Below are 24,882 nucleotides of genomic sequence, written 5' to 3'. Positions count from 1 at the left end.
CTTCTGGTTGCATGTACGTGGCAATAGTATGATATGATATGATATGATATGATATATATATATATATATATATATATATATATATATATATATATATATATATATATATATATATATATATATAGTTAAATAAATGACCTGTCAATTCTATATAAGGCTGCATGTTTAATTGTAATACCATTGCTAATAGTTTTGCTAATGATACTAAAATAATTTTTTTCTCTAGCTCAGCCAATGCATGATTTCTATGCTCAATACAATTTTTATTATTTTTTTTCTTATTTTTTTTAAACACAAACATTTTTGACAAGGATCCTGTGAAATAAATAAGTGACCAAGATACTGTACTGTACTGAGTGGCATTTCAGTGTTGTTAATTTATGCCAATACCAGTTATAAGCTTATATTGGCCAAAAATAATGAGCTGGGCTCTGCTTTATTCAGAAACCTTGCTTTGAGGTTTTTCTACAAAACCTTTATTGTACAACGTTACCTGAATAAAAATACTGTCTAAATTTGTCATAGTTATGATTTAAATCAGAATCCGTCTGATCAAAGAAAACTAGATCATGAATCTAGCCAGGCTTTTGATGCCACCTTTTGGTACTTGACAGTTTTTAATACCCAGTCAGTAGTAGTATTGAGATTAGATCCGCAGTCCTATTTTCTATTAACTATTCATCCCCAGAACCACCTTCATTTGGGAAGTAAGAAAAAGACTTCTGTGTTTATTTTTAGTTTGAATTTTTTGGTGTTAAATCTTGGTAACTTTGACACAGTTTAAAGTGCATCTTCTTTTGTCAGTGACACAGGTATTTGTCTTCTATATTGGCAGTGTTATCTCTCCTTTAACCGTCCTCTGTCTCCCCCTCTCTCTCTCTCCTTTTCTGTGTGTGTGTCTCTGCCCCAGATCCAGTCTCTAGTCACAGACTCAGCAGGACACAAGCTTCTGGTCTTGAGCGGCCAGAGCTCAGATCACGGTGGCCTTCTTCTTCAAACTGGGGTTTTCACCTACCAGACCTTTTCACGTGTCTTTACTGATCCCGGGGTGAGTCAAATCTGCAGTGGTCTAACACTTAACAATATGATGAACCTTATACACTGTACATGTGTGTGGTTTAAAATAGCTTCATGTGAAAGAAGAGGTACAGGCTTTGATACATGTTAGGAATTTGTTGTTCCATAGAAGGAGGAGGACTGCACAGCGACTCGCTCTTGTTCTTTATTAAAACAGCGTGATGTTGAATCCCATCCCAGTGTTTCAGGTTACACCTTCATCCAAGGCCAAGAATAATAAGCAGAAAACCACTTTGTATACATTCTCAAACACTATAAGCAGGCTGGTAATCTGGATCTAATGCAAGAAGCACTTTGGATATATAAACACATCATTGTCACATGAACTGAATGAAAATCTAGATTTAAGGTGTTTTCTTACAAATTGAGTTTGTCTTTATATATTTTGACAAGTATGGGACATCTTGAGGTTTTGTTATTTTTTTATTTGACCACAAGATGGAGCCATAATGAGAAAACCAAATGAGGAGAACAATGCAGCTGACATGTAATTATCATATCAGATACTTTGCATGATGTTTAAGAATGTATATAATGTGGTTTTCTGCTTATTACTGCTGTTTGGCCCCTGATGAAGGTGTAAACCGAAACCTTGGGCTTTGATTCAAAATTTTGCTGTTTGAATAAAGAAGAAGAGCAACTCTGTGTGCAGCCCTCCTCCTTCAAACTGTCAAGACGTTGATCAAGGCCTCCAGAACCAGCACAAATGGGATGGGGTTTAGGTGCTTCTTCACTTAATGTTTGTTGGTCCACAGAAAAATAGAAATAGTATGTTTGTCTAGAAATGCACATTGTCCAAAAACCCGCACAAAGGATGACAGAGGGGAGTATTCATGCTGATCATCATCATCGGTATTCAACTGATCATTTTCTTCTTAAAAATAAATTTTCAAAATCCTTTCATACTAACATTGTCTCTATGACTACTGCAACAAACGATTTTATTGTTTTCTTGTATATCTTAACAACACAAGTTTATAACATTTATGCATGACTGACTGATGTGTCTGGGTGTCTCACCTGCAGGTCAGTGAATTACTGGGCACAACAGCCCCCAAGCAGCAGGCTACACTTACTGTGTCCTGCCGCGGGGAGGTGGGCTGGAGCTCCCTGGGACAGCAGCAGACCCTACGGGAGTTCCTGGAATACAGACTAAACCCTGAACCTGTTCTCCGCAAGATGGAGGGCGTCACCGAGTTCACAGAGTACATCTCTGAGACGGTTGACGTCCCTTCACCTTTTGACCTCCTGGAGCCTCCCACATCCGGAGGCTTCCTGAAACTGTCCAAGCCATGTTGCTACATCTTTCCTGGTGGACGAGGAGACTCAGCTCTCTTCGCTGTGAATGGCTTCAACATCTTAGTGGATGGAGGCTCTGAACGAAAATCCTGTTTCTGGAAGCTTGTCCGTCACTTGGACCGCATCGACTCAATTCTACTAACACACATCGGCGCTGACAATCTCCCAGGTATCAATGGGCTTCTTCAGAGGAAGATAGCAGAACAGGAAGAGGAGCAGTCTCAAGGCTCCACCAACTATAGCGACTGGATGAAGAATCTGATATCCCCTGAACTGGGTGTAGTCTTCTTCAATGTACCAGAGAAGCTCCGTATGCCAGAATCTAATCTCAAAGTGAAACGCAGCATCGAAGAGGCCTCACTTACTCTGCAGTACCTTAACAAACTAGGAATCAAACCAGAGCCTCTCTTTCGAGTGGTCAGCAACACTATTGAGCCCATAACTCTGTTCCACAAGATGGGAGTGGGCAGGTTAGACATGTATATTCTCAACCCCGTCAAAGACAGTAAAGAGATGCAATTTTTAATGCAGAAGTGGGCTGGCAACAGCAAGGCCAAAACTGGCATTGTGCTGCCCAACGGGAAAGAAGGAGAAATATCTGTGCCCTACCTGACATCAGTTACAGCCTTAGTCGTCTGGCTCCCTGCCAACCCTGCAGAAAAGATCGTCAGAGTGCTGTTCCCTGGAAATGCACCACAAAACAAGATCCTGGAGGGGCTAGAAAAATTAAAGCACCTTGACTTCTTGCGCTATCCTGTAGCCACACAAAAGGACATTGCCTCAGGAGCTCCTCCCTCTGTCATTAAACAAACCAAGTTAAAACAAAGAACAGATAGTAAAGAGAGTCTTAAATCCTCCCCTAAGACTACTGCAAAGACAACAAAGAAAGAAAGTGAAGGACAAGATGATGTGTCAGCTGCCACGGAGGCAAAGAGTGACTCTGTGAAAGAAAATATATCAGAGAAAAAAGAGGAGAAAAAGCCGACCAAGACCATAAAATCTAAAACTGATGTGCCAGAAAAGAAAAAACTCTTGAAAGAAAAATCCTTAAAAAAGCACTCGAAGGAAAGGGTGTCAAAAATGGATGAGAAAAAGGACAAGGAAAAGAAAGAGATCAAGAAAGTAAAGAAAGATGACTCTGCTAAAAAAGATGAGAAGAAAGATGTTAAATCCAAAGAGGACAAAAAGAAGGACACATCCAAACCTGAGCTAAGAAAAATCACAAAGCCTGACCTAAAACCACTGACACCAGAGGTCAGAAAGACATTACATAAAGCTAAAGTGTCAAGTAAAGCCAAAACTGGAAAAATCAAAGCAGCAAAGGCTGAACCCAAACCAGAGGAGCCAAAAAAAGTTATTCAACCAGAACCGATCGAGAATGGAGCTGTTGAGGGCACGTCTGCTCCCTCCACACCTGAAGACCTCACCAAGGATTTTGAAGAACTAAAAAAAGCTGAGGTTGTAGCTGTATCAGCAGAACCACCAGACAGTGCTGAAGTTTCACTCGAGCCTCCAGCACAAGAGAAGGAGGAGGAGGCGGAAGAAGAAACTCCTGAAATTCCAGCTGTCACAGAGTCTCCTGAAAAGGAGGTAACACCCCCAGAGGTGAAAGATGAAGACAAAGACAAGGAATCGACACAAGAGAGAGAATTAGAAGAGGCCCAAAAGTTTGAGGATGAGGGAGCAGCAACTCAGGATGAGGAAGAGGAGGAAGAAGAGGCTCCAGCTGCTGAAAAGAAAACAGAAGCGGAGGAGGAAGAGGAGGATATGGGAATAGGTGAAGAGGAAGATGAATCAAAATGGAAGGAGGCAAAGGATGATGGGCTTGATAGAAAACATGAGATAGAAGAAATGGAGAAATCGGGAACTCTCTCAGCTAAGGTTGTGACAAAAGAGGAGCTACAAATGACTCCGTCCATGGAGGAGCAAGAGGAAGAAGAAGAGGAGGAGGCTGTGGAAAAAGCTGAACTGGAAGAGGTGGAAGATTTAGATGTAATAGCAGATGAAGAGATCAAAGTCAAACCTGAAGATGCTGTTGAAGAACAATTGGTCTCTGAAAGCCAAACAGCTGAAATCTTGACTACAGCTAAATACGAGGAAGAAGAAGAGGAGGAAGGCTACCTGTCACATGTTGGAGGTGCCACAGCTCCCATAACCTCAGTAGCTCAAGGGGCCGCTGCAGCTGAGCCAGTCTCCTATATTCAAGACGAAACGATCCCTGGTTACTCTGAGACAGAACAGACTATCTCTGACGAAGAGATCCATGAAGAGGCAGAAGAGAGGATACCACACCTTCAATATGATGTTGGTGCCTACGACATCTCTGTTCCAGATCAGACTGAATCATTTGTAAACATTCACGGCATGCGGGAGATGCAAGCTGCAGCAATGACCGAGAAAGGGTTTATTCCAGCTGTGCAGGAGCAAGTATCTGTGTTCACCAACATCATCACTGCTCCTCTGGCAGAAGAGGAACATGTGTCTTCTGCAACATCCATCACAGAGTATGACAAAATGTCCTCCTTCCCTACTTCTATTGCTGAAGATCAATCTGTGGCATCTGTCACAGCACCTCAGGCTGAGGAACCACCCAAAACTCCTGTTCCCCTGCCAACCCCACCGGACGCTTCACAAGGCAAAGAGCTTCCACTCTCTGCAGGAACTCTTTCACCGCCTTCTTTAGAAGATGACAAACAAATCAAGTCTCCATCGGATGAGGTACAGCTTCCTGTTACAGAAGTGAAGACGGAGGCTAAAGCTCCTGTTGCTCACAATGTGGAGGAAGAAGAAGAAGAGGAGGAAGAAGACCAAACTCCTAATGTTGACATTTCACTTGAGAAACTCCAAGAGGGCTATGCTTCATCCCAAATATTACAGGATAAAGAGAGAGACATTGAAAAGCTTGCTAGCTCAGTGTCTCCTGTTTCAACGTCTATACCAGACACCAAACCAGTCCACCTGCCAGTTGAAGAGGAAAATATAGATGCAGTTGCACCTAAAGATATTTCATCTGTTGTGCCTACCAGACCTTTTGGATCAGACTCAGTAACTTCAGAGAGTGAGGAGCGTTGCTTCAGTCCGGATGATATCACTGTGAAGATGGCCTCCCCTCCACAGTCTGGACCCTCAAGTGCAGCTCACTCTCCAATTCGTCAGTCACCAGTGGAAGACAAGATGAAGGTTTTCCCTGATTTGGAGTTGCAAAAGCAAGAGGAGCTCCCTGATGTTGTCACCAAAACTGAAGACAAAACCACAAAGAAAGATGAAGCAGCTGAGACACAAAAAGATGTGGACAAACAGGAAGCAGATCAGTATGAAGTAGCCGTTGCAACATCTTTGGACAAAACATTTGAAAAGGACATCAAAGAGGTTCCAGTGATGAAGGAGCCAGAAAAAGACATTTCACTAGTGCCAAAAGATGAAGACAAACAGGCAGAAACAATCCCTGTTGTTCCTGCATCTTTAACGGACGTTCAGTCACCCATGTTAGGGAGGGATTCCCCCATCTCATCTGGACAACGTGATGAAGACAGTGACGTTGGGCTCAAAGATAAAGAACCTAAAGTGCCTGTTGCAGGTAAATTTACAGAGAGGGAGAGTCGTTTCTTAGATGATGACGATGATGAGAACAAGAAAGATGATGATGACGGTCATGATGATAAATCTGCAGTTGAAATCGTCAAGGCGGAACTGGAGAAAGAAAAGGATGACACCTCTGATGTCAAACAAATCAAGGAAGAGCAGAAACAGGAATCTGTTATTGTAGAAGACATTTCTGCAATCAAGTCCATCGTGGATGAGAAAGAGGCAGTAAAGGATGATACCTCTGATATTAAACCTGTCAAAGAAGAGCAAATTGCAAAGGACATGGTCATCAGTACAGATGAACAAAAAGAGCCTGAAAAAGACCACACTCCTGAAGTCAAAACTACTAAAGAGGCAGAGATAGATTTTGTTGCTTCTGAGGCCATCAAAGACGAGCAGAAGCAGGAAGATACAAAACAAGATGATGATTTTGACCTCAAAGCCAAAGGTGAAGTAAAGGAGATGGAAGTTAAGAAGGATGATGTGTCTGATAGCAAGATTTTGAAAGAGGATGAGAAAAAAGAGACAGAAAAGGTTGATACGTTTGATATTAGCTCAATAAAGACTGAAGAGAAAGATATCAAGAAGGTCCAAGATGTAGATATCAAACCTGTTAAAGAGGAGAAGAAAGAAGAAGAAAAGGTTGATACTATTGATATTATCCCTATAAAGACTGAAGAGAAAGAGATCAAAAAGGTCCAAGATGCAGATATCAAACCTTTTAAAGAGGAGAAGAAAGAGGAAGAAAAGGTTGATACTTTTGATATTAGCCCTATAAAGACTGAAGAGAAAGAGATTGAAAAGGTCCATGCCACAGATATCAAGCCTGCTAAAGAGGAGGAGAAGAAAGAAACAGAAAAGGTTGATACTTTTGATATTAGCCCTATAAAGACTGAAGAGAAAGATATCAAGAAGGTCCAAGATATAGATATCAAACCTGTTAAAGAGGAGAAGAAAGAAGAAGAAAAGGTTGATACTATTGATATTAGCCCTATAAAGACTGAAGAGAAAGAGGTCGAAAAGGTCCAAGATGCAGATATCAAGCCTGTTAAAGAAGAGATGGAGAAAGAGGCAAAGAAGGACGATATGGCCATTATTGAGCCAACTAAAGATGAGGAGAGGACAAAAGAGACAGAAATATCTGACATCAAAGTGATTGAAGATAAGAAAGAGGAGGAAAAGATGGAGAAGATAGATGTTTCTGCTACCAAGCCCTTCACAGATGAGCAGAAGGAAAAGGAGAAAGAGGTGGGTGAAATCACTGTTGCCGAACTCACCAAAGAAGAAGAAATTATTGGTAAAGATGATACATCTGCTGTTACCATGAAAGATGAAAAGGGGCAAGAGATTTGTAAAGATGCTATCTCAACCATCAGCCTCACCACGGTGGAGGAAAAGGATGCAACAGAGAGTAAAGACGAGATTCTTGTTGCCAAGCCAACCACAGAGCAAGAGAAAAGTAAAGATGATATCTTGGACACCAAACTTTCCAAGGAGCAGGAAAAAGATATGACAGCAAGCAAGGATGATGCTCTGGCCTTCAAACCTACAACAGAAGAAGAAAAGAAGGATGACATAAGTAAAGATGATACTGCTGCTATAAAACTTACCAAAGAAGAGGAAAAAGATGTACTGCCAAGCAAGGAAGATACTTCTCCTGTTAAACCAGTTGGAGAAGAAAAGGAAGAACAGGAAAGTAAAGATGATTCTGTGACCACCAAGCTTACCAAGATGGAGGAAGAGCATGTACTAGTATGTAAAGATGATGATTCCTCTGCCACAACAACTAAAGTAGAAGCGAAAGAAACACTTAAGGATGCTGCCAAACCAGTCATGGAAGAAGAAAAAGAGCAAGAGACAAGTAAAGATAAAGATGTCACTTCTCCTGTCAAACCTGCTATGATGGAGGAAGAAGATGTAATAATTTCCACTGTCACAACATCCAAGGACGAAACAAGCACAAAGGTTGACATCTTTGTTGCCAAACCCACCATGCAAGATGAAAAAGAGAAAGATATCAGTAAAGACATTTGTGCTGTCAAATCAATAGAAGAAGAAAAGGAGAAAGCAGTGGATAAGGAGGACAGCTTAACTGTCAAACCATCTGAGGAAGAAGAAGTGACGATGCAGGATCACAGTTCTGATATCAAACCTGTAAAGGAGGAAAAAGATGCAGACACAATTAAGGAAGAAACGTCTGATATCAAACCTGTAAAGGAGGAAAAAGATACAGTAACAATTCAGGAGGAAACTTCTGATATCAAATCTGTAAAGGAGGAAAAAGATACAGTAACAATTCAGGAAGAAACTTCTGATATCAAACCTGTAAAGGAGGAAAAAGATACAGTAACAATTAAGGAGGAAACTTCTGATATCAAACCTGTAAAGGAGGAAAAAGATACAGTAACAATTCAGGAAGAAACTTCTGATATCAAACCTGTAAAGGAGGAAAAAGATACAGTAACAATTCAGGAAGAAACTTCTGATATCAAACCTGTAAAGGAGGAAAAAGATACAGTAACAATTCAGGAAGAAACTTCTGATATCAAACCTGTAAAGGAGGAAAAAGATACAGTAACAATTCAAGATCACAGTGCTGATATCAAACCTGTAAAGGAGGAAAAAGATACAGTAACAATTCAGGAGGAAACTTCTGATATCAAACCTGTAAAGGATGAAAAAGATACAGACACAACTAAGGAAAAAACATCTGATATCAAGCCAGTAAAGGAGGAAAAAGATACAGTAACAATTAAGGAAGAAACATCTGATATCAAACCTGTAAAGGAGGAAAAAGATACAGTAACAATTCAGGAAGAAACATCTGATATCAAAACTGTAAAGGAGGAAAAAGATACAGTAACAATTCAGGAGGAAACTTCTGATATCAAAACTGTAAAGGAGGAAAAAGATACAGTAACAATTCAGGAAGAAACTTCTGATATCAAACCTGTAAAGGAGGAAAAAGATACAGTAACAATTAAGGAAGAAACATCTGATATCAAACCTGTAAAGGAGGAAAAAGATACAGTAACAATTCAGGAAGAAACATCTGATATCAAAACTGTAAAGGAGGAAAAAGATACAGTAACAATTCAGGAAGAAACTTCTGATATCAAACCTGTAAAGGAGGAAAGGGATACAGTAACAATTCAGGAAGAAACTTCTGATATCAAACCTGTAAAGGAGGAAAAAGATACAGACACAACTAAGGAAGAAACATCTGATATCAAGCCAGTAAAGGAGGAAAAAGATACAGTAACAATTCAGGAAGAAGTGTCTGATATCAAACCTGTAAAGGAGGAAAAAGATACAGTAACAATTCAGGAGGAAACTTCTGATATCAAACCTGTAAAGGAGGAAAAAGATACAGTAACAATTCAGGAAGAAACTTCTGATATCAAAACTGTAAAGGAGGAAAAAGATACAGTAACAATTCAGGAAGAAACTTCTGATATCAAACCTGTAAAGGAGGAAAAAGATACAGACACAACTAAGGAAGAAACATCTGATATCAAACCTGTAAAGGAGGAAAAAGAAACAGTAACAATTAAGGAAGAAGTGTCTGATATCAAACCTGTAAAGGATGAAAAAGATACAGTAACAATTAAGGAAGAAGTGTCTGATATCAAACCTGTAAAGGATGAAAAAGATACAGTAACAATTAAGGAAGAAACTTCTGATATCAAACCTGTAAAGGAGGAGGAAAGCAAAGACATTGCTGGTCTAAAACCCCTCACAGATGAGGAGAAGAAGACAGAGTTGAAAGAAGTTACATCTGAAGCAAAACTCATCAAGGAGGCAAAAGAAACACCAAAAGAGGAAACTCATGATACAGAGTCCAAGGTTAAAGAAGAGGAAATGGAAAAAGAAAAGAGCGATACCTCTGATCTTGTGTCCGTTAAGGAAAAGGACATTGTTGATACTTCTGTCAAAGATGACAAAGAGGTAAAAAAAACTGACATTTCTGACAAACAAATAAAAACAGAGAAGGTCGAAGAGCAGAAGGGTGACATCTCTGACCACAAATCCATTGTGGAGGAACTTAAGGATAAAGAAACTGAAAAGGATGACAAGAAGAAAGAGAAAGAAACAGATGGCACTGTTGAGCAACCTAAAGATGTGAAAGAGAAAGAGCCATCTAAAGTTGAAACCACCGAGGAGGAAATGAAAGATGCCATCAAACAGGACAGTTGTGACGCTGAATCTATCAAACAGGAGACAGAGAAGGAGATGGACACTCTAACATTTAGCACCAAAGATGAGGAAAAAGAGAAACATGATTTCCCTTTTGAGTCTGAACCCAAGAAGGACGATAAAAAAGAGGAAGATCTTCCAATGTCTCAGACCTTTGAAGAAGAGAAGACTAAAATGGATGATATCTGTGATAGCGATAAGCATATATATGAAGAAACTTCTGATAAACTTCCTGGAGCTCAAACAGAAAAGGACACTTTTGATGTTGCATCATTTGAAACGCAGCAAGACTCTTCTGTAACACCATCGAGTGACGACCTGAAACCAGCAAAAGATGACATTTCTGTGTCTCCCCATGACACCCAGGAGGAGAAAAAAGAACAAGATAAAGAAGCAAAGGTCCTTATTAGTCAAGAAGAGAAGATGGAGAAAGAAAAGGATGACGCACATGTTGCTGAACTGAGCAAAGAACAGAAAATGGAGAAAGAACAAGAAAAAGAATACAGCTATGAGACTGAAGACATCAAAGATGAAAAAACCAAACCAGCAGAAGATGAAAAGATAATTAAAGAAAAGGATGTTTCTGAGAAAAAGGGAGATGAGATCACAGAGAAGGAAAAGTCTGACTCCTCTGATGCAGACCACACCAAAGAGGAAAAATGGGAGAGAGAGGAGTTACAGGAGAAAGACCAGGACAAAACCATTAAACAACTTGCACAGACAATATCAGGAGAAGCAGTGGCCCCCAAGTCAGATTTCAAGCCTGCATTTGTGGTTCAGTCCTCAGATGAAGACAGAGAAGATGACGAGGAGGAGGACATCTGTATGGGAGGAGCAGGCTCCAGACCTTTGTCGGTGGAGCCGAGAAAATCAGACCATGACATCTCTGCAGGTCTGCCTTTATCCGAAACTGCACAGAGAAGTGAACAAACTAAACCACCAATTTCGGAACAGACCTCAATGATCATTCCTACACTTACAATGCAGGAGCCCTCTATTGATGAAGACTTCAAAGAGTCCGGCAAAGAAGAGTCCAGAATTTCACCTCAGGCAGACAAAGATGTTGTGAAAACAGATGCCAAACCTGCACCTCTCGCCAAGCCAGAGCCGTCCGTTGACATTGTCACATCAAAAGAGGAGACGACCTCTATTCCAAAACAAGAACCAGCTTCTGATGTCCCGAGTGCTAAAGAAGAACCGGTGTTGGACTCAACTGAGAAAAAACCTGCCTTGTCAACATTATCAAGCACAGACAGTCAAGCAAGGAGCTGTACACTTTCGAGCACTGAGAGCCAGTCCAGTGTGGAGGAACCACCACAACAAGAGAAAAAGATACCGTCTCAGACAAGCCCAGGAGTTGTCGCCACAGAAAAGACAAAGCCAGAAGAGAAACCAGGTAAGGAAGCGGAGAGGGAGATGGAAGGAGAACGAGAGGTGGCTTCTCCAGGATTTTCACGGCCTTGCACATATTTTACGTTGGACAAAGATTCAGAGGACGCTGGACACACTGATGCTGTAAAATCAGATGCTCCAAAAATGGACAGTGAAATAATGACCTCAGAGAAGGAGACAATCAGTGGAAGCCTACAAGACGAAAAACAAACATTTGGTGCATCCAAGTATGATCCGTATGAAAAGCCCATCCCAAAAGATCATGACTCGGACTCTAGAGAAGAGAGTGAGGTTTCCTTAGGTTTTGATCACACCTCCGATATCGGTATTGATGATAACAGAAGAACAAGCCAGTCCGAAGCTGGAGGAGTCATGTTCCTCCTTGACGATCAATACAAAGAAGAGCCTTTATCCTTCAGCAGAGTTGACTACAGCCCGGTGTCCCTCACAGAGAGCGAAAGAAGCAGCCATCACAGTCGAAGTGCCTCTCCTAAATATGAAGACAGAGAGAAAGGCCAAGAGGAGGAGAGTGAGAGAGAAGAAAGACCAGTTACACCTTATGTTGACAAGAGCTTTTCACCTGTAGACATGCAAGACAACAAAATGTCCCAAGCTGCTGAGTCGTATTCTTTCACTCCTAAAGAGGACAAACCTGAGAAATCGGAGAAAGAGAAAGAAGACATGAAGGAAGGTGCTGTGGCAGCTCTTCAACCAGGGGCAACCGGAGAAAGTGATAAAGTTTCTACTGGCTCTGCCGTTCAATCAGCAGGCGTATCATTAAGACAAGAAACACCCTCTCCCTCATGGAGCCTATCAGATCTTGGTAAACAAGCGTCAGCTGCTCCTGCAGCTTTTGGAGAATTCACAGAGAAGAAAACGTCGGTAAAAGAGAAGGAAAAATCTGCTGAGTCGCTGAAAGACAAAATGGAGTCCTCTGACCATGAGGGCTCCCCCTCGGGTCGGCACTCACCTGCAGAAAAAGACATTTTACCTCAACAAGCATCACCCGTAGAGAGAGACGAAACATCAGCTGACTCAAGGACCACCCCTGCCACCACATTTGTAGGGCATGAAATAGACGACAACGTTCTTGCCTCTGATAACAGTCAAATTAGCAGCTCTGCCACTTGTAAATCCATGTTAGACTTTCCTGAAGGAAAAGAGAGCCTGATAGATAAGAGGTTACTTGTAGAAGGGGAAGATTTCAATGTTGATGATGATGATGAAGACGAAGATGAGGACGAGGAGGAGGAAGAAGAGGACGAGCTGAGCGATGTAGACATGGAAAAGGGTGCAAGAGAGGAGTCTGAAAAAGAAATGTGCCGACGTAGTCCTGATGATAGTGCTGACTTGGCAGAGGTAGAGGACTCAAATAAGAAATCTCAGTTGTCTGAATCAAGTTTCCTAAAAGAGGAAACGGTCTGTAAACCAACACCTGATGATGCCTCAGCATCTAAAGTCACAGATGCAGACAAGCAGGACGTAAGTAAACAACCTCCATCTCCTGACGTGAAACCACTCAAAGAAGAGGATTCGACTGGTGAAACGGCTACAGCCAAACCTCCTGAGACAAAAAGTGAAGATGTAGGCAAAACAACTCCATCTCCAGACTTAAGTGCTCACAAAATGGACGAAATCTTTGTTGCTACAGCAGATGTCCCAAAACTTCCTGAAATGAAGAAAACAGAAGATACAGACGAAAAGCATTTGTCCCCCGAACCAACCACAAAGAGAAAGTTGTCATCGGCAGAGGATACAACCTCCTCTGAGGTACTACAGCCAAAAGAAGGAGATGAAGACAAAGGGTCTCGAACTTCAAGCGTTTTGACAGAGGAAACTTATCAACCAACATCAACAAGCAGCTTGACAGGCAGCTCTTTGCCACCTGATCATTCAGAACCCAAGCCTACATCTAGTCCCTCACCTCTGCTAACAGGCAGCTACGCTGATATCGGACACAGCAGGTCTGGAGATTGCTCTGAATATCTTTACAGTGAGGAAAGTAAAGTAGAACTGAAGGAGGATAAGAAAGAAACACCTGTGCTCTCAGATGCCTCCCAGCTATCCAAGCTAAGTGATGATAAATATCACAGCCAAAGAGACATCCAAGAGGAAAGTGTAGACCAGAGGCAGACCTCAGATATCACTGCAAAACACAAGGAATCTTCTTCATCATCTTGCACATACACCACCTTAACATACTCTACGTCAACATACTCCTCCACATCGTATAGTTACTCATCCTCAGCCTCAACTTCTGCCCCTTTGAGCCAACACTTTGGAGACAGAGTTGAAACCTTCGCAACATTATCAAGCTCTGACATACCTCTAGTCAAAGAGGAGTCATCCTTCCCGAAAGCGTCTACAAGCTCCTGCTTTGGAGGATTTCAGAGAGATGAGTACATGGAGGTGACAACGAAACCTGCAACAAAAGTGTCTTTACTCAGTCAGTTTGAGGAGACCAAACCATCATCTCCAGTCCTGCCTCCCACTGCCAAACAGACTGAGGATCAAAGTGGCTCTGCAAAGCCCGAAACGGACACAAAGTCGAGCATTGATAGTTTTTATATGCTAGAAACAAAGATTACAACATCCACCACAGCACCATCTCTACAACAAACTGAACCCCTAAAGGTACCAGAGAGTTTATCCACATCAGAGGCTCACTTTGATGTCTCTCCTCTCCAAAGGGCTGACTCCTCTGACAGGGAGTCCCAAGGGTCAGCAGAAGACGAGGAGCCTGATACACTTGAACTGGAGGACAGCACCCTACCATGTCGTATTGAATGTCAAAAAATCAAAGTGACTGAGCAAAAAGAGACTTTTTCATCAATAACTGAGTCGTATGTGGTAGACAGTTCCACACCTGCCACAGAGACAAAGACTGTCACCATCACCTCGACCACTGTTGTGTCTAAACCCGATGAGGTGTCACAAACAACTCAACAGACAGCCTCATTTACTCCACTGAGTGACAGTGGAGCTAGCAAAACCTCATGTGCCATAACAGACTTGTCCAAAACAGAAGAGGATAAAGAGAAGAAGGAGAAGAAAACATCAGAGGCAAAAGAAGAAAAGACGAGTGGAGCTATCGCACCTTTGAAGGAAGATGGAAAGGTGGCAGAAAAAGAAACAAGTGAAAAAGATGAAAAGACTGAGATTGCTAAAAAAGACGCTGTAGTCAAGCAGAAAACAGAGGAAAAGAAACTAGAAGAAAAGACCTGTAAAGACAGCACAGACGAGAAGAAAGCTACAACTGGTCCAAAGATGTGTGAAAAAGCAGAAGATGGGAAGGGAAGAGAGTCGGAACGAGCCGAGGAGAAAAGCCTGTTGGATAAGCCACCAGAGAGATTAGAAGGTAGAAGGAAGAGCAGTATATCCGATTGGGAGCTACTGCAGAGGCCTGATGATTGCCCAAGTGCCCCTCCTCCGGGTTATGGTGATGATGATGATGATGATGATGATGATGAAGAGGAGGCAATGGAAGCGATGGAATGGATGACAAGTGTCCACGGTACCTCTGTGTCCTCTTCTATGGACACCTATCACACAGAAACATCGAGTAAAGAAGACATGAAGGCTGATCGTCCCTCTGACTTGAACACCGGTGCCACCTCCTCCTCTGCCTCGCCTCCAGGTTACTCCTCCTGCGAATATAAACATCGCAAAGGAGAACTTTCTCCGTCTTTCATCAACCCCAGTCCTCATCAGCTCTCAAGTGACGAGGGCGAAGACGACGGCCGCAGTGACCACTTCCAGGACGGAGATGAGGATGATCAGGAACAGCACTCTGTGAAAAGGCGGTCGCACAAGCAGAGGCACCACCATGCTCAGAGTTACCATGGAGATGCTGGGCAGGGGCCACACCAGCTGCCAGGGGCCATGTCATCTGGTTTGGCTGTGACGTTAGCTGGAGAGGAAACGCCTCCGACATCAGTGAGCGAGTCGTTGCCGTCACAGTCGGACTCTGACGTCCCCCCAGAAACCGAGGAGTGTCCGTCCATAACAGCTGAAGGAAATCTGGACTCAGATGAAGACGCTGAACATCTGCCAGTGGACAAATCTGCATTTGGAGCTGGAGGTGCCCACCATCCTCCATCCCCTAGATCAGCACAGAGGACTCATGATCCCCTCCCCACCCCGATGAAGGACCCTCATCCTCATCCTCCCCACCCAGATGTGTGCATGGTGGATCCAGAGGCTCTTCTCAATGACCACAGCAGCACAGAGAAACTTCTCAAGAAGGAGCACAAGACCACCAAGGGCCTCAGAAAGGGCAAACCCAAGTCGTCCTCCCCTGCTCGTAAGGGAGAAGTCAGGAAGAGGTCCTCGACTCCAGTGAAGCAGACTAAGGACTCCGCCTCACCACGATCTGCCTCCCTCAGGAGGAAGGACACGGACAGAAGCTCCAGGCTGATCAAGATGTCTGAGACTCAAGGCTCCAGGAGTGAGATCCTCAATCCAGGGAAAGGCTTGGTCAATGGTGTCAAGAGCAGTTCAGGTGGGTAACATCCTGCAGACACAACATAACACTAACTTACTTTCAAAAATAATGTGTTGCACACAACACAGCCAAAGTAAAGCTGACTGCACCTGTACCCCTTTTATTCTGGCATTTCCCAGGTTAAATACAGTAACCTTCATGACCAGAATTACAAAAATTCTCTCTAAAAAAGAAAAAAACATTGAGATGATACCTCATCATCAAAAGACCAGGTGTGATAGGGGGTTTAAATTGGACCATATCTGAAATGACAATGAAATACTTGATATTGGATCTTTGCCAGAAGTAGATATTAAAATCCTTAGATCCAAGAGAATTTAAGCCATTAGCCATGAAAAAATTAAAAGGCTAATTAAAAAGCAGTTTTATGATATCATCAAATTTACTCGAATATGATTAAGCCTTTAAAATTACATTATAACAGGAAGTATTTTATCCAAGTAAGAGGAGAATATTTATTAAAGTTGTTCATGTGCTGTTTGGTTGATAAAGTTTTTTTTTCCCCAGAAACTGTTTGACTGAGAACTGCATTTCTCTCTGGATAATCAAAATCAAACAGCTTATTCTGAACTTTGGCTGTCAATGTGCAGCTGTCAAAAGACATGCAAAAGATTGAAGAATGTCAGAATGTCCAGTGATATACTGTACATTAAACAGCATAAGAATCAGGGGCACATTAGAACGGTGGATCTGCAACTGGAACTGCAAGATGTAATTCTATAAACGTCCAATAAAATATTATTGTACATTTGTTTTCAGAATAATTGACCTGAATAAATAAATGAGTGAATAGAATTTAATTTGCTCAGTTGAGGAGAAAGTTGCAAAAGTTCTTTGCTACTGGAGCACAGTTGTACTAAATTGTGAGTAGTATTATTAGACTCTAATGCCATTTTATGTCCTCGTTCACTTCCAGGTAACAACGCACAGAAAACAAGTTCAGCCGTCCCTCCTGGACCACCCGTCTATGTCGACCTGGCCTATGTGCCCAACCACTGCAGTGCCAAGAACGTGGATCAGGAGTTCTTCAAGAGAGTGCGAGCCGCGTACTACGTGGTGAGCGGGAACGACCCGGGCAGTGGAGAGCCCAGCCGTGGAGTACTAGACGCCCTGCTGGAGGGCAAAGCTCAGTGGGGCTCCAATTTACAGGTATTTATTTACCCTCTGTGTCGTCTCTACCTGCATTTCTCATGTTCTCTGCACACAGGTGTGTCTCACGTTCTCCACAAGTTTATGTCCACACTGTTTACAGACTAATGCTCATACTCTTTGTTACACTACATGTTTATAAATGAAATAAAATAAATTTAGAGACAATCTGGAGTTTACTGACGCTGACAACAACTGATACATCTCATTGGCAGCAAGTAACTGAGAGCAAAACTCTTTTGTTAGTTAGACAGTGGAGGGAAATTGTAACCAAACAGATGTCACAATCATGTCGATGACTGCTCCGTATAATAGAGAAACTCAGAAGGCATTTCAAGTTTATCTATATAATACCATACAGACACAAGGCAATTCAAAGTGCTTTACAGAGGCATGAAAATACATAAAAATAGAACATTAAGATGACATTAAATTGCATTAAAAAAACAATAAAAACAAACACAAAAAATAATTTTACCTTGTGGACAGTCCAAAGCAGCAGAAGATCATGAGAGTTTTTACTCCTGCCTGTGAAGAGAAAGCAAGGAAACCTTAAGCGAGCACATTATGACCAAACTTAAAAATGTGGAGGAAAGTAAAATATTCATTCTAAAGTGACATGTGAAAGGTGGAAATTTTGGCAACAATCACAGTAAAATGTTGCAATCGTCATTTCTGGTGAGTGCTCAATGGCAGTGTTTGGCTACCCTGTTGAAATTCCCACACTATGCCAGTGAGTATACTGTGTACACAGTGTGCTACATGTGAGTGGACTGACTGAAGTATCTGATTTGAGACACAGCATCTGTTTTCAGTCTTTGTGCTAAGCTAAGCTAAGCTAAGCTAAGCACCTGCTGGCTCCAGCTTTATAAGGTATGAACTGTGCAGACATGAGATCATCTAACTCTCAGCAGCACAGTTGCCTGTTATCTTCATCACATATAGCCATATAGTCACTTTCTGTTCCGCTCCCCTCCTATTTCCCCCTCTCATTTTGTCTTTGTGCCCCTTGTCAGGTGACTCTGATCCCGACCCACGACACAGAGGTGACCCGCGAATGGTACCAACAGACCCATGAGAGGCAGCAGGACCTGAACATCATGGTTCTGGCCTCCAGCAGCACCGTAGTCATGCAGGACGAGTCCTTCCCTGCCTGCAAGATCGAGTTCTGAGCTTCATGAGCCCCACTGTGCTCCCCACCCCTCCCATCCTCCCCCTCCCTGTCATCTGCTCACAATGGAGATAGAGCGAGAGCAAACAGCACTCTCTGCTTCTTTTCAAGGCTTCTCGCTCTCTCGTGGTACCAGTCTCAGACACATTTGCTGCAGCCCTCAACTCACTAGATTCTGTTAGCTGAGATTAAAGTCAAACCTCTGGGTTCATGCTTTCTGTGACGACGGGGTTATCACGCAAGTAAAATCGTACTTTTATGTTTGTTTTCTCCTGTGAGTTAAATGTCTGCCCCAACACACTTCTTATACTAGCACTAACAGTTGTGGTAAAAATTCAAATATTCAATGACATAGTTGAAAGCTTTCTTTGCCTCATATCCTTCAGATAAACAGACATAATTATCCTAAAAATGCAAAAATGCCACAGTTAAACTATAGATTAATAAGATGTAGCTCGTACATTTGTGGCTCAAATCACAATTAAATCAGAAATTAATTAATCTCAAATAATGAATCTCTCATCCAAAGTGCCAAAACATGAATTCTTATTAACTTCTCCAAAATGTCTACTACAATATCTCCAGCAATCAATATGTTCTTTATATTGTATGCACAGTGTTTTTAGAAGAGTAGAACTTTTTCTGTTTTTTTAATTTGAAGCTTTCTTTTCCATCAGTGCGCACGACAAAACTCATCCTGCTCACACGACACTAGTGTTTGGATTAACTCGATAATGACATAAATTGATGTTATGTTTGAAAAAAAGAAAAAAAAAAAAAAAAAAGAAAAAAAAGGAAAGCAACGTTCCTTCTTGTCATTTGTGGTGAAGTTTTAGGAGGTGCCTGAAGTTGCCACTCTTTGAAATTTTTCTTCTCGGCTTTCACAGCTTAGCTGGTGCATGACGCTTGTGTTTTAGCTCGGACTCTTTCAGAGAGAACTGCATAGGGTTAATCCTTAATTTAGCCAGCCTTTCAAGTGTGGAATGCAGCATAGTGTAGATAGGTTACTACACTGTTTGGCTGTCTATGCTCAAGTGAATTCAATAGGCGCCAGGCAAAGGGACGATGTTTCCACACTAATCATATCATATCTCTGCTGGATGTAATGGTTCTTCTTTAAGTCTTTCTCATGGTCTTTGTTGGTTGTATGTACTCCAGTATACATATAGGGTAAATGTTTCTATATCAATACAGAGGTTATGTTAAATAAATGATATATTTTGTGATGATGCAGCAAATTATGATTCTGAGGTGAATGCAGCGTTTGAGAAGGTTTAATTAATATTTCTGTCATTTCCTCCTGTTCAGCTACATTTTTACCGTCTCTGTCAACATCACAAAGCGATGGAAAAAAACAAGCAGTGACCTGTGACAAATGTAGCAAAGGAAGTTCGTCTGTTCGTCCCCTTCAGAGGGAACAATACGCCAGTAGGAACTGCAATATTTATATGTAGTATTTGGGTTATTTTTCAGGAGAAAAAAAATATACATATGAAGTGTGTTACAGGAGGCTTCTTTCATGTGCCTTTAGCTTGTGGTTTTAGAGAGAGCCGGATATTTTAAGGACGTTTTGAAGCAGAGCCAGAAACCAGGGTAAATCAAGTACACGACTTTGAAACAGAGGACCAATCAGTTCATACAGTACACACACACAAACTGTATCCACAGCCGGGATACTCGCGGAACAGGACATTCACAACTTTGGAGCCGTATAATCTAATTAACCATTAACGCCACATTCTGAAAAGCCACTATGGAAAACCTCCAAACCAATATGAATGTCTTTAAGCAAGGTGTTGCACCAAATAGGAATGCACTTTTCTGAGATGGAGGAGGAGAGGTAAAGAGTCGGATGTTTGTTAGTTTGCAGTTGAGACACAGAGTTAGTGTAGCAGCAGAAAACAGTTTTCACTGTAAAATAAAATAATGTACAAGATGTTCCTCCAAACTGAGGGAAGGCTAACTAATATTAATCCCAGAGTAATATTTACAGAATGAGCATGAATGTAATGATGATGATTGTACTGGACGCAGATATAAAGTAGGAATGTTTTAGAGGTAGTTTTGCGTGTGAGAATACGATGACACTAAATAGCTGTTTTTATATCACAGCATGGTTCGTCCCTGTAGGTTACGTGGCGAGTGAGTTTTTTCTGTGGGTTCAGAGTGAAAGGTGTTTGTTCACAGCCAGACGCGAGAGAAGCTCATATGTATGTTCAAGTTAAATCTACATGAGGCCAAGTTTTATTTCTTCATCTATATCTAAATTTGTAGAGAAACAGATTTACATTTGCAATTAATTTTCTCCAAACTTGTGCTGAAAAGCAAACGCAAGTCTGATTATTCGTTTTTTTTCACATTTAATTTTGGTCTGAATAAGAAACAGATTTCTGCCGAGATGGCTCATTTTGTTTGATTTGTTTTTTGTTTTTTTTCTGGAGACAGATTTGAAGCTGGGGGGCGGGCCAGGCTGGGGGAAGCAGGGCAGGCTTGGATTTCCAGAAAGGACTTTGTCTGAGCTATTGATGACAGATTGATTGTCGGGATGTTGCCAACTAAAAGCAGGGAGGATCCTCTGCTTGCACAGTTTAACTTCACCCAGTTCTTTACCTCAATCTGATTCAAAATATGGAAGAAGCTCCTTTAGAAAGCTAGAGCATTTTGTTAACTTCTGCTAGCCTGGGACCAGTGCCATTTTCTTCACCTGTAAAACTCACAATACTAGCACTACTTTATACCTCATCTTCCAAAGCCTCTGTGCTCTTTGCTCTGCCTGGCCTACCTTAAACTTTCAAATCAAAGATGGTTGACTGATTTACAAGGTTGCCACTGAATGATTTTCTTTTTCTTTTGCATAATACGTGTCCATTATGCACTGTGTAAGCCTCGATATGCATCTCATTTCTTGTGATGTTTCGAGACAGACAGCTTTTTTAAATCCCACTGAGGAGAATCTTAGTTTGATGCAGGTTGTATATTAAAAAGCTGGGTACGCACAAGTACACGCACACACACACACACACACACACACACACACACACACACCCTAATCTGAAGGGAGTTGATTAACTGAAGGGCACGACGTGAAAGTTCAAAATGACTCCCTGTTTCAGTTCACACCTAAATGTTTGTGATGTGTCCTAAACAGGAAATAGGCTTTTTAACGTATGGATCAGATTCTGTGGATGCTCTGATGTGTTGTAGTGTCTTTGAATAATGTTTTTAAGTTGGCAGATTCCAAATACCCGACCTTGAGATGATGATCAAGGCATTAGCAGAACGCTGTGAATCACTCAATACTGAACTGTATGACTTTACAGAAGCTGAATGCACTATACAGGAGATCTATTTTTCTGAATGTAGAGTTGGTACTACCACATGAATGCTGCTGGATCAAAACAATAGACAAAAAAATAAACAAAAACAAAACAAAAAAAACCATTCACATCAGCTTAGACGGAAATAAATTTTAAGGGAGTACAGAACGCAGGCAGATACTGTTTTCTGTTTTGGCAAATTGTCATTTCAATTATAGTTCTGTTCCGAATGAGGAGAAAAGTTAGATTTTTGAACTGAGATCCCATAAAGAAACACATTAAATGTAACAGAAATAGTAATAACTGCAGCCGCAACTTTTTCATTTTCCTGAATATGACTTGAAACACATGCAGACTCGAAAACCATCAATAAAATTAAACTACTACTACTACATGTACACGTATGTACCGTGCACACGAGTGTACATACTTCTCTGGAAAGAACAAATCTGAAAGATATAACAAACTATCCTTCTTGTGATACCTGCGCATTTTAGCTGATTTTAGTGACAGTATGAACAAAGCCTATAACTGTTCCTCGAACCAAGAAAAATACACAAAATGTTGACAAGATACAGAATGAAAAAAAGTGCATCTTTCAGTTTAATTTCATCGCCATATCTGCATTAAAATGAATCATCATTTGATCACAATATGGTGTCATCTGTCCATCTAATCTTTCTGCATGTGATTTATTTAGTTATAATCCTGAATGTAATTGTTTAACATAATAATAAAAAATACAATGCTATTTTAAAGAGGTATATTTGAAAAAAGCTAATTGTCTTAACTGGTACTGAAAAGACCTACAGTAATATAATACTGGGCTGTGCTTTTATTGTTTGCCCTATTAACATGTTGTTAAGAAGACGCTGTATTGGTAGTTCTGTTTGATTCTCTCTCTCTCTCTCTCTCTCTCTCTCTTTAATTTTGCATTGTATTAATCTTAGTTATGTTTTTCTTCCTCAGCGCAATATTAAATATCTCTGTCTCTTTAAATCTAACTGGTTAAACTAGAACTACTGCAGATTCATTGTAAAAGGGAAACAGCCTGGTGATCATCAATTAAAGTACATTTAAATCTAAATGTGTTGTGGGTGTTTTTGTCTCTTTTGACCGATTACTTTATATATGGGTGTTAGGGAGTAACTAATTACATCCAAATTAGTTATTATGAATGTTAACACTATTACAGTAATCACATGAAAGATGAAATAGAAACTAATTTGTCATTTATTTCTAAGGCTAAGAACCTGCAGGGACCACAGAGGTAATGAGGCCCCTGGTCCAGAGCCTCTGCATGAGGCGGGTTTTATTGATATTATTTATTAATAGTGATTGTTTGAAAGTCAGAGCTCAGTTAGAAGATTCAGAACAACTACAATAAGATGCGACTCAGAGACCTGAAACCACTACAAATAGATAAAAGACTATAAGAGATGCAAAATGAGAACAAAAAGCAACTACAGACTCAGAATGACAAAGAACAGACTCAAGACAACCACAAAGAGCAAAACAACTCAAAGAGATTCAAATTAGAAAAAGTGCAGTCTATATGAAATGGAAAAAGAAAAGCTGGGTTCACACACGCCTGTGAACATACCATTTGTCATCTATGCTCTTTTAGTGTGTGTGATCACCGGGATCACACAGTTACATATACAGTAGTTTTAGAGGAATACTGTACTTTTGCCCAAATGTTATATATATTATAAACATAAATGCTATAATTCAGTTAAGATAACTCAGAGCTGAGTTCTGACAGAGAGCATCCTGCTGTCAACCTGCTGCTGCAGGAAAAGTCTGTCAAAGAATCAACAGTCAGCAGGATTCATCCTCTGGGGATCATCCAATATATTTCAGTCTGGACCAAAGAAGTGGCTAAGAAAGAGAGCACAGTCATTTCTAGATGCTTGCTGTATGATTTATATTTTTGGACTATGACACTTTAAAGTTAGTGGAAGATTATTTTTTGTATGTATGGACTAAATAAAGTAATTAAAACTGTCACAGACTGTCAACTGAATTATGAGTTCTGAAAGTGATAAATAAGCAATTTGATTACAAATTCAGTTGATTACACTGACTTAATAATAAAATAATAGTTTAATTAATATAACTTATGAGTACAAGTTGTTACTCTCTTCTCTTCACTATAGTGCCAGTAAGAACCTGGAAATATTTTATTGGTACTAACAAAGTTACAGTGTAAATTATGGGCTTTAGTGCATTCTGATAAATGTTCAGACCCTTTCAAGACCCCTGGAGGTTTCTCCATTCTCCACACAGGATCTCTGGAGCTCAGCCAGAGAGACCATCAGGATCTTGGTCACCTCTCTTACCAAGGTCCTTCTCCTCTGATTACTCAGTATGGCCGGGTGCTCAGTTAAAGGTAAGATCACTGGTTGTTCCAAACTTTTTCCATTTAAAGATTATGGAGGCCACTGTGCTGTTGGGAAACTTCAATGCAGCAGAGCGCAGAGTGCTCCACCCCCAATCCTGCAATTTGTTATTACTTTCGGCTGCCACACTGACATGTCAGCTATAAGCTGATATCAGCTCATATTCTGTATCGACAATTTATCGGCCATGGTCTGAAACACAATTTATTTAATAAGTTAAAATAATTTTAATATTGCCATTTTTTAAGGAGCGTTTGCTGAGCATGCACGCTCTGTGTCTGCACAATCTTACAGTCACATACAGTCAGACTGGTTTAAATACAGCTACAACTACAGATATGGTGATTTGATTTTGTGTTTGTATCATAAACCCAATCATCATTCCACCGGTAAAATCTATATTAACAGCACAATATGAGCTATTTCAATCTTTAATTTGTGCTGTGACACATAACTGCAGTTTATAACTGCAATCTATCGAAAAACCAATTATTTCCGATCACTTCATGCACGAGCTCTTAACTTTATTTGGACATTCTTGTTAACTGCGATTAGTTCCGGCTGGTGGACAAACAGATATTTGCTTCTGTTGCAGTAACAGCAGCTCAACAATACTTTAGTTTCTAATGTGTAATTCTGTCCCGATCTCACATTACGATGCTGACGTAAGAGATTAAGACAAATAAATCTTTAAATTTCATTAAACTGCAGAGAGGTAGGGTTTTTGTTAGGATCATTAAATGTGGAATGAGTCGTTCACAACATATTTATATATTGGCTAATCACATT

The 24,882-nt window shown here is 40.8% G+C and overlaps 1 protein-coding gene across 1 annotated transcript in view; it reads left to right on the top strand.

Annotated features, from left to right (window-relative positions):
* map1ab (microtubule-associated protein 1Ab) overlaps positions 1 to 22,778 on the top strand; it is a 79,160-nt gene extending 56,382 nt beyond the window's left edge. The window contains exons 4-7 of the mRNA XM_056388119.1: positions 911 to 1,048; positions 2,104 to 16,051; positions 16,971 to 17,203; positions 18,220 to 22,778. Of these exons, the coding sequence (XP_056244094.1) occupies positions 911 to 1,048; positions 2,104 to 16,051; positions 16,971 to 17,203; positions 18,220 to 18,375 (14,475 nt within the window). The 3' untranslated portion in view covers positions 18,376 to 22,778. The remainder of the gene's footprint in view (positions 1 to 910; positions 1,049 to 2,103; positions 16,052 to 16,970; positions 17,204 to 18,219) is intronic.
* Positions 22,779 to 24,882: the final 2,104 nt, after the last annotated feature.

The sequence above is a fragment of the Seriola aureovittata genome, chromosome 10 (genome assembly GCF_021018895.1).
Source record: "Seriola aureovittata isolate HTS-2021-v1 ecotype China chromosome 10, ASM2101889v1, whole genome shotgun sequence".
Taxonomy (NCBI): Eukaryota; Metazoa; Chordata; class Actinopteri; order Carangiformes; family Carangidae; genus Seriola; species Seriola aureovittata.
The sequence above is the reverse complement of the archived record's forward strand: the minus strand, read 5'-3'. Positions and strand labels throughout refer to the sequence as shown.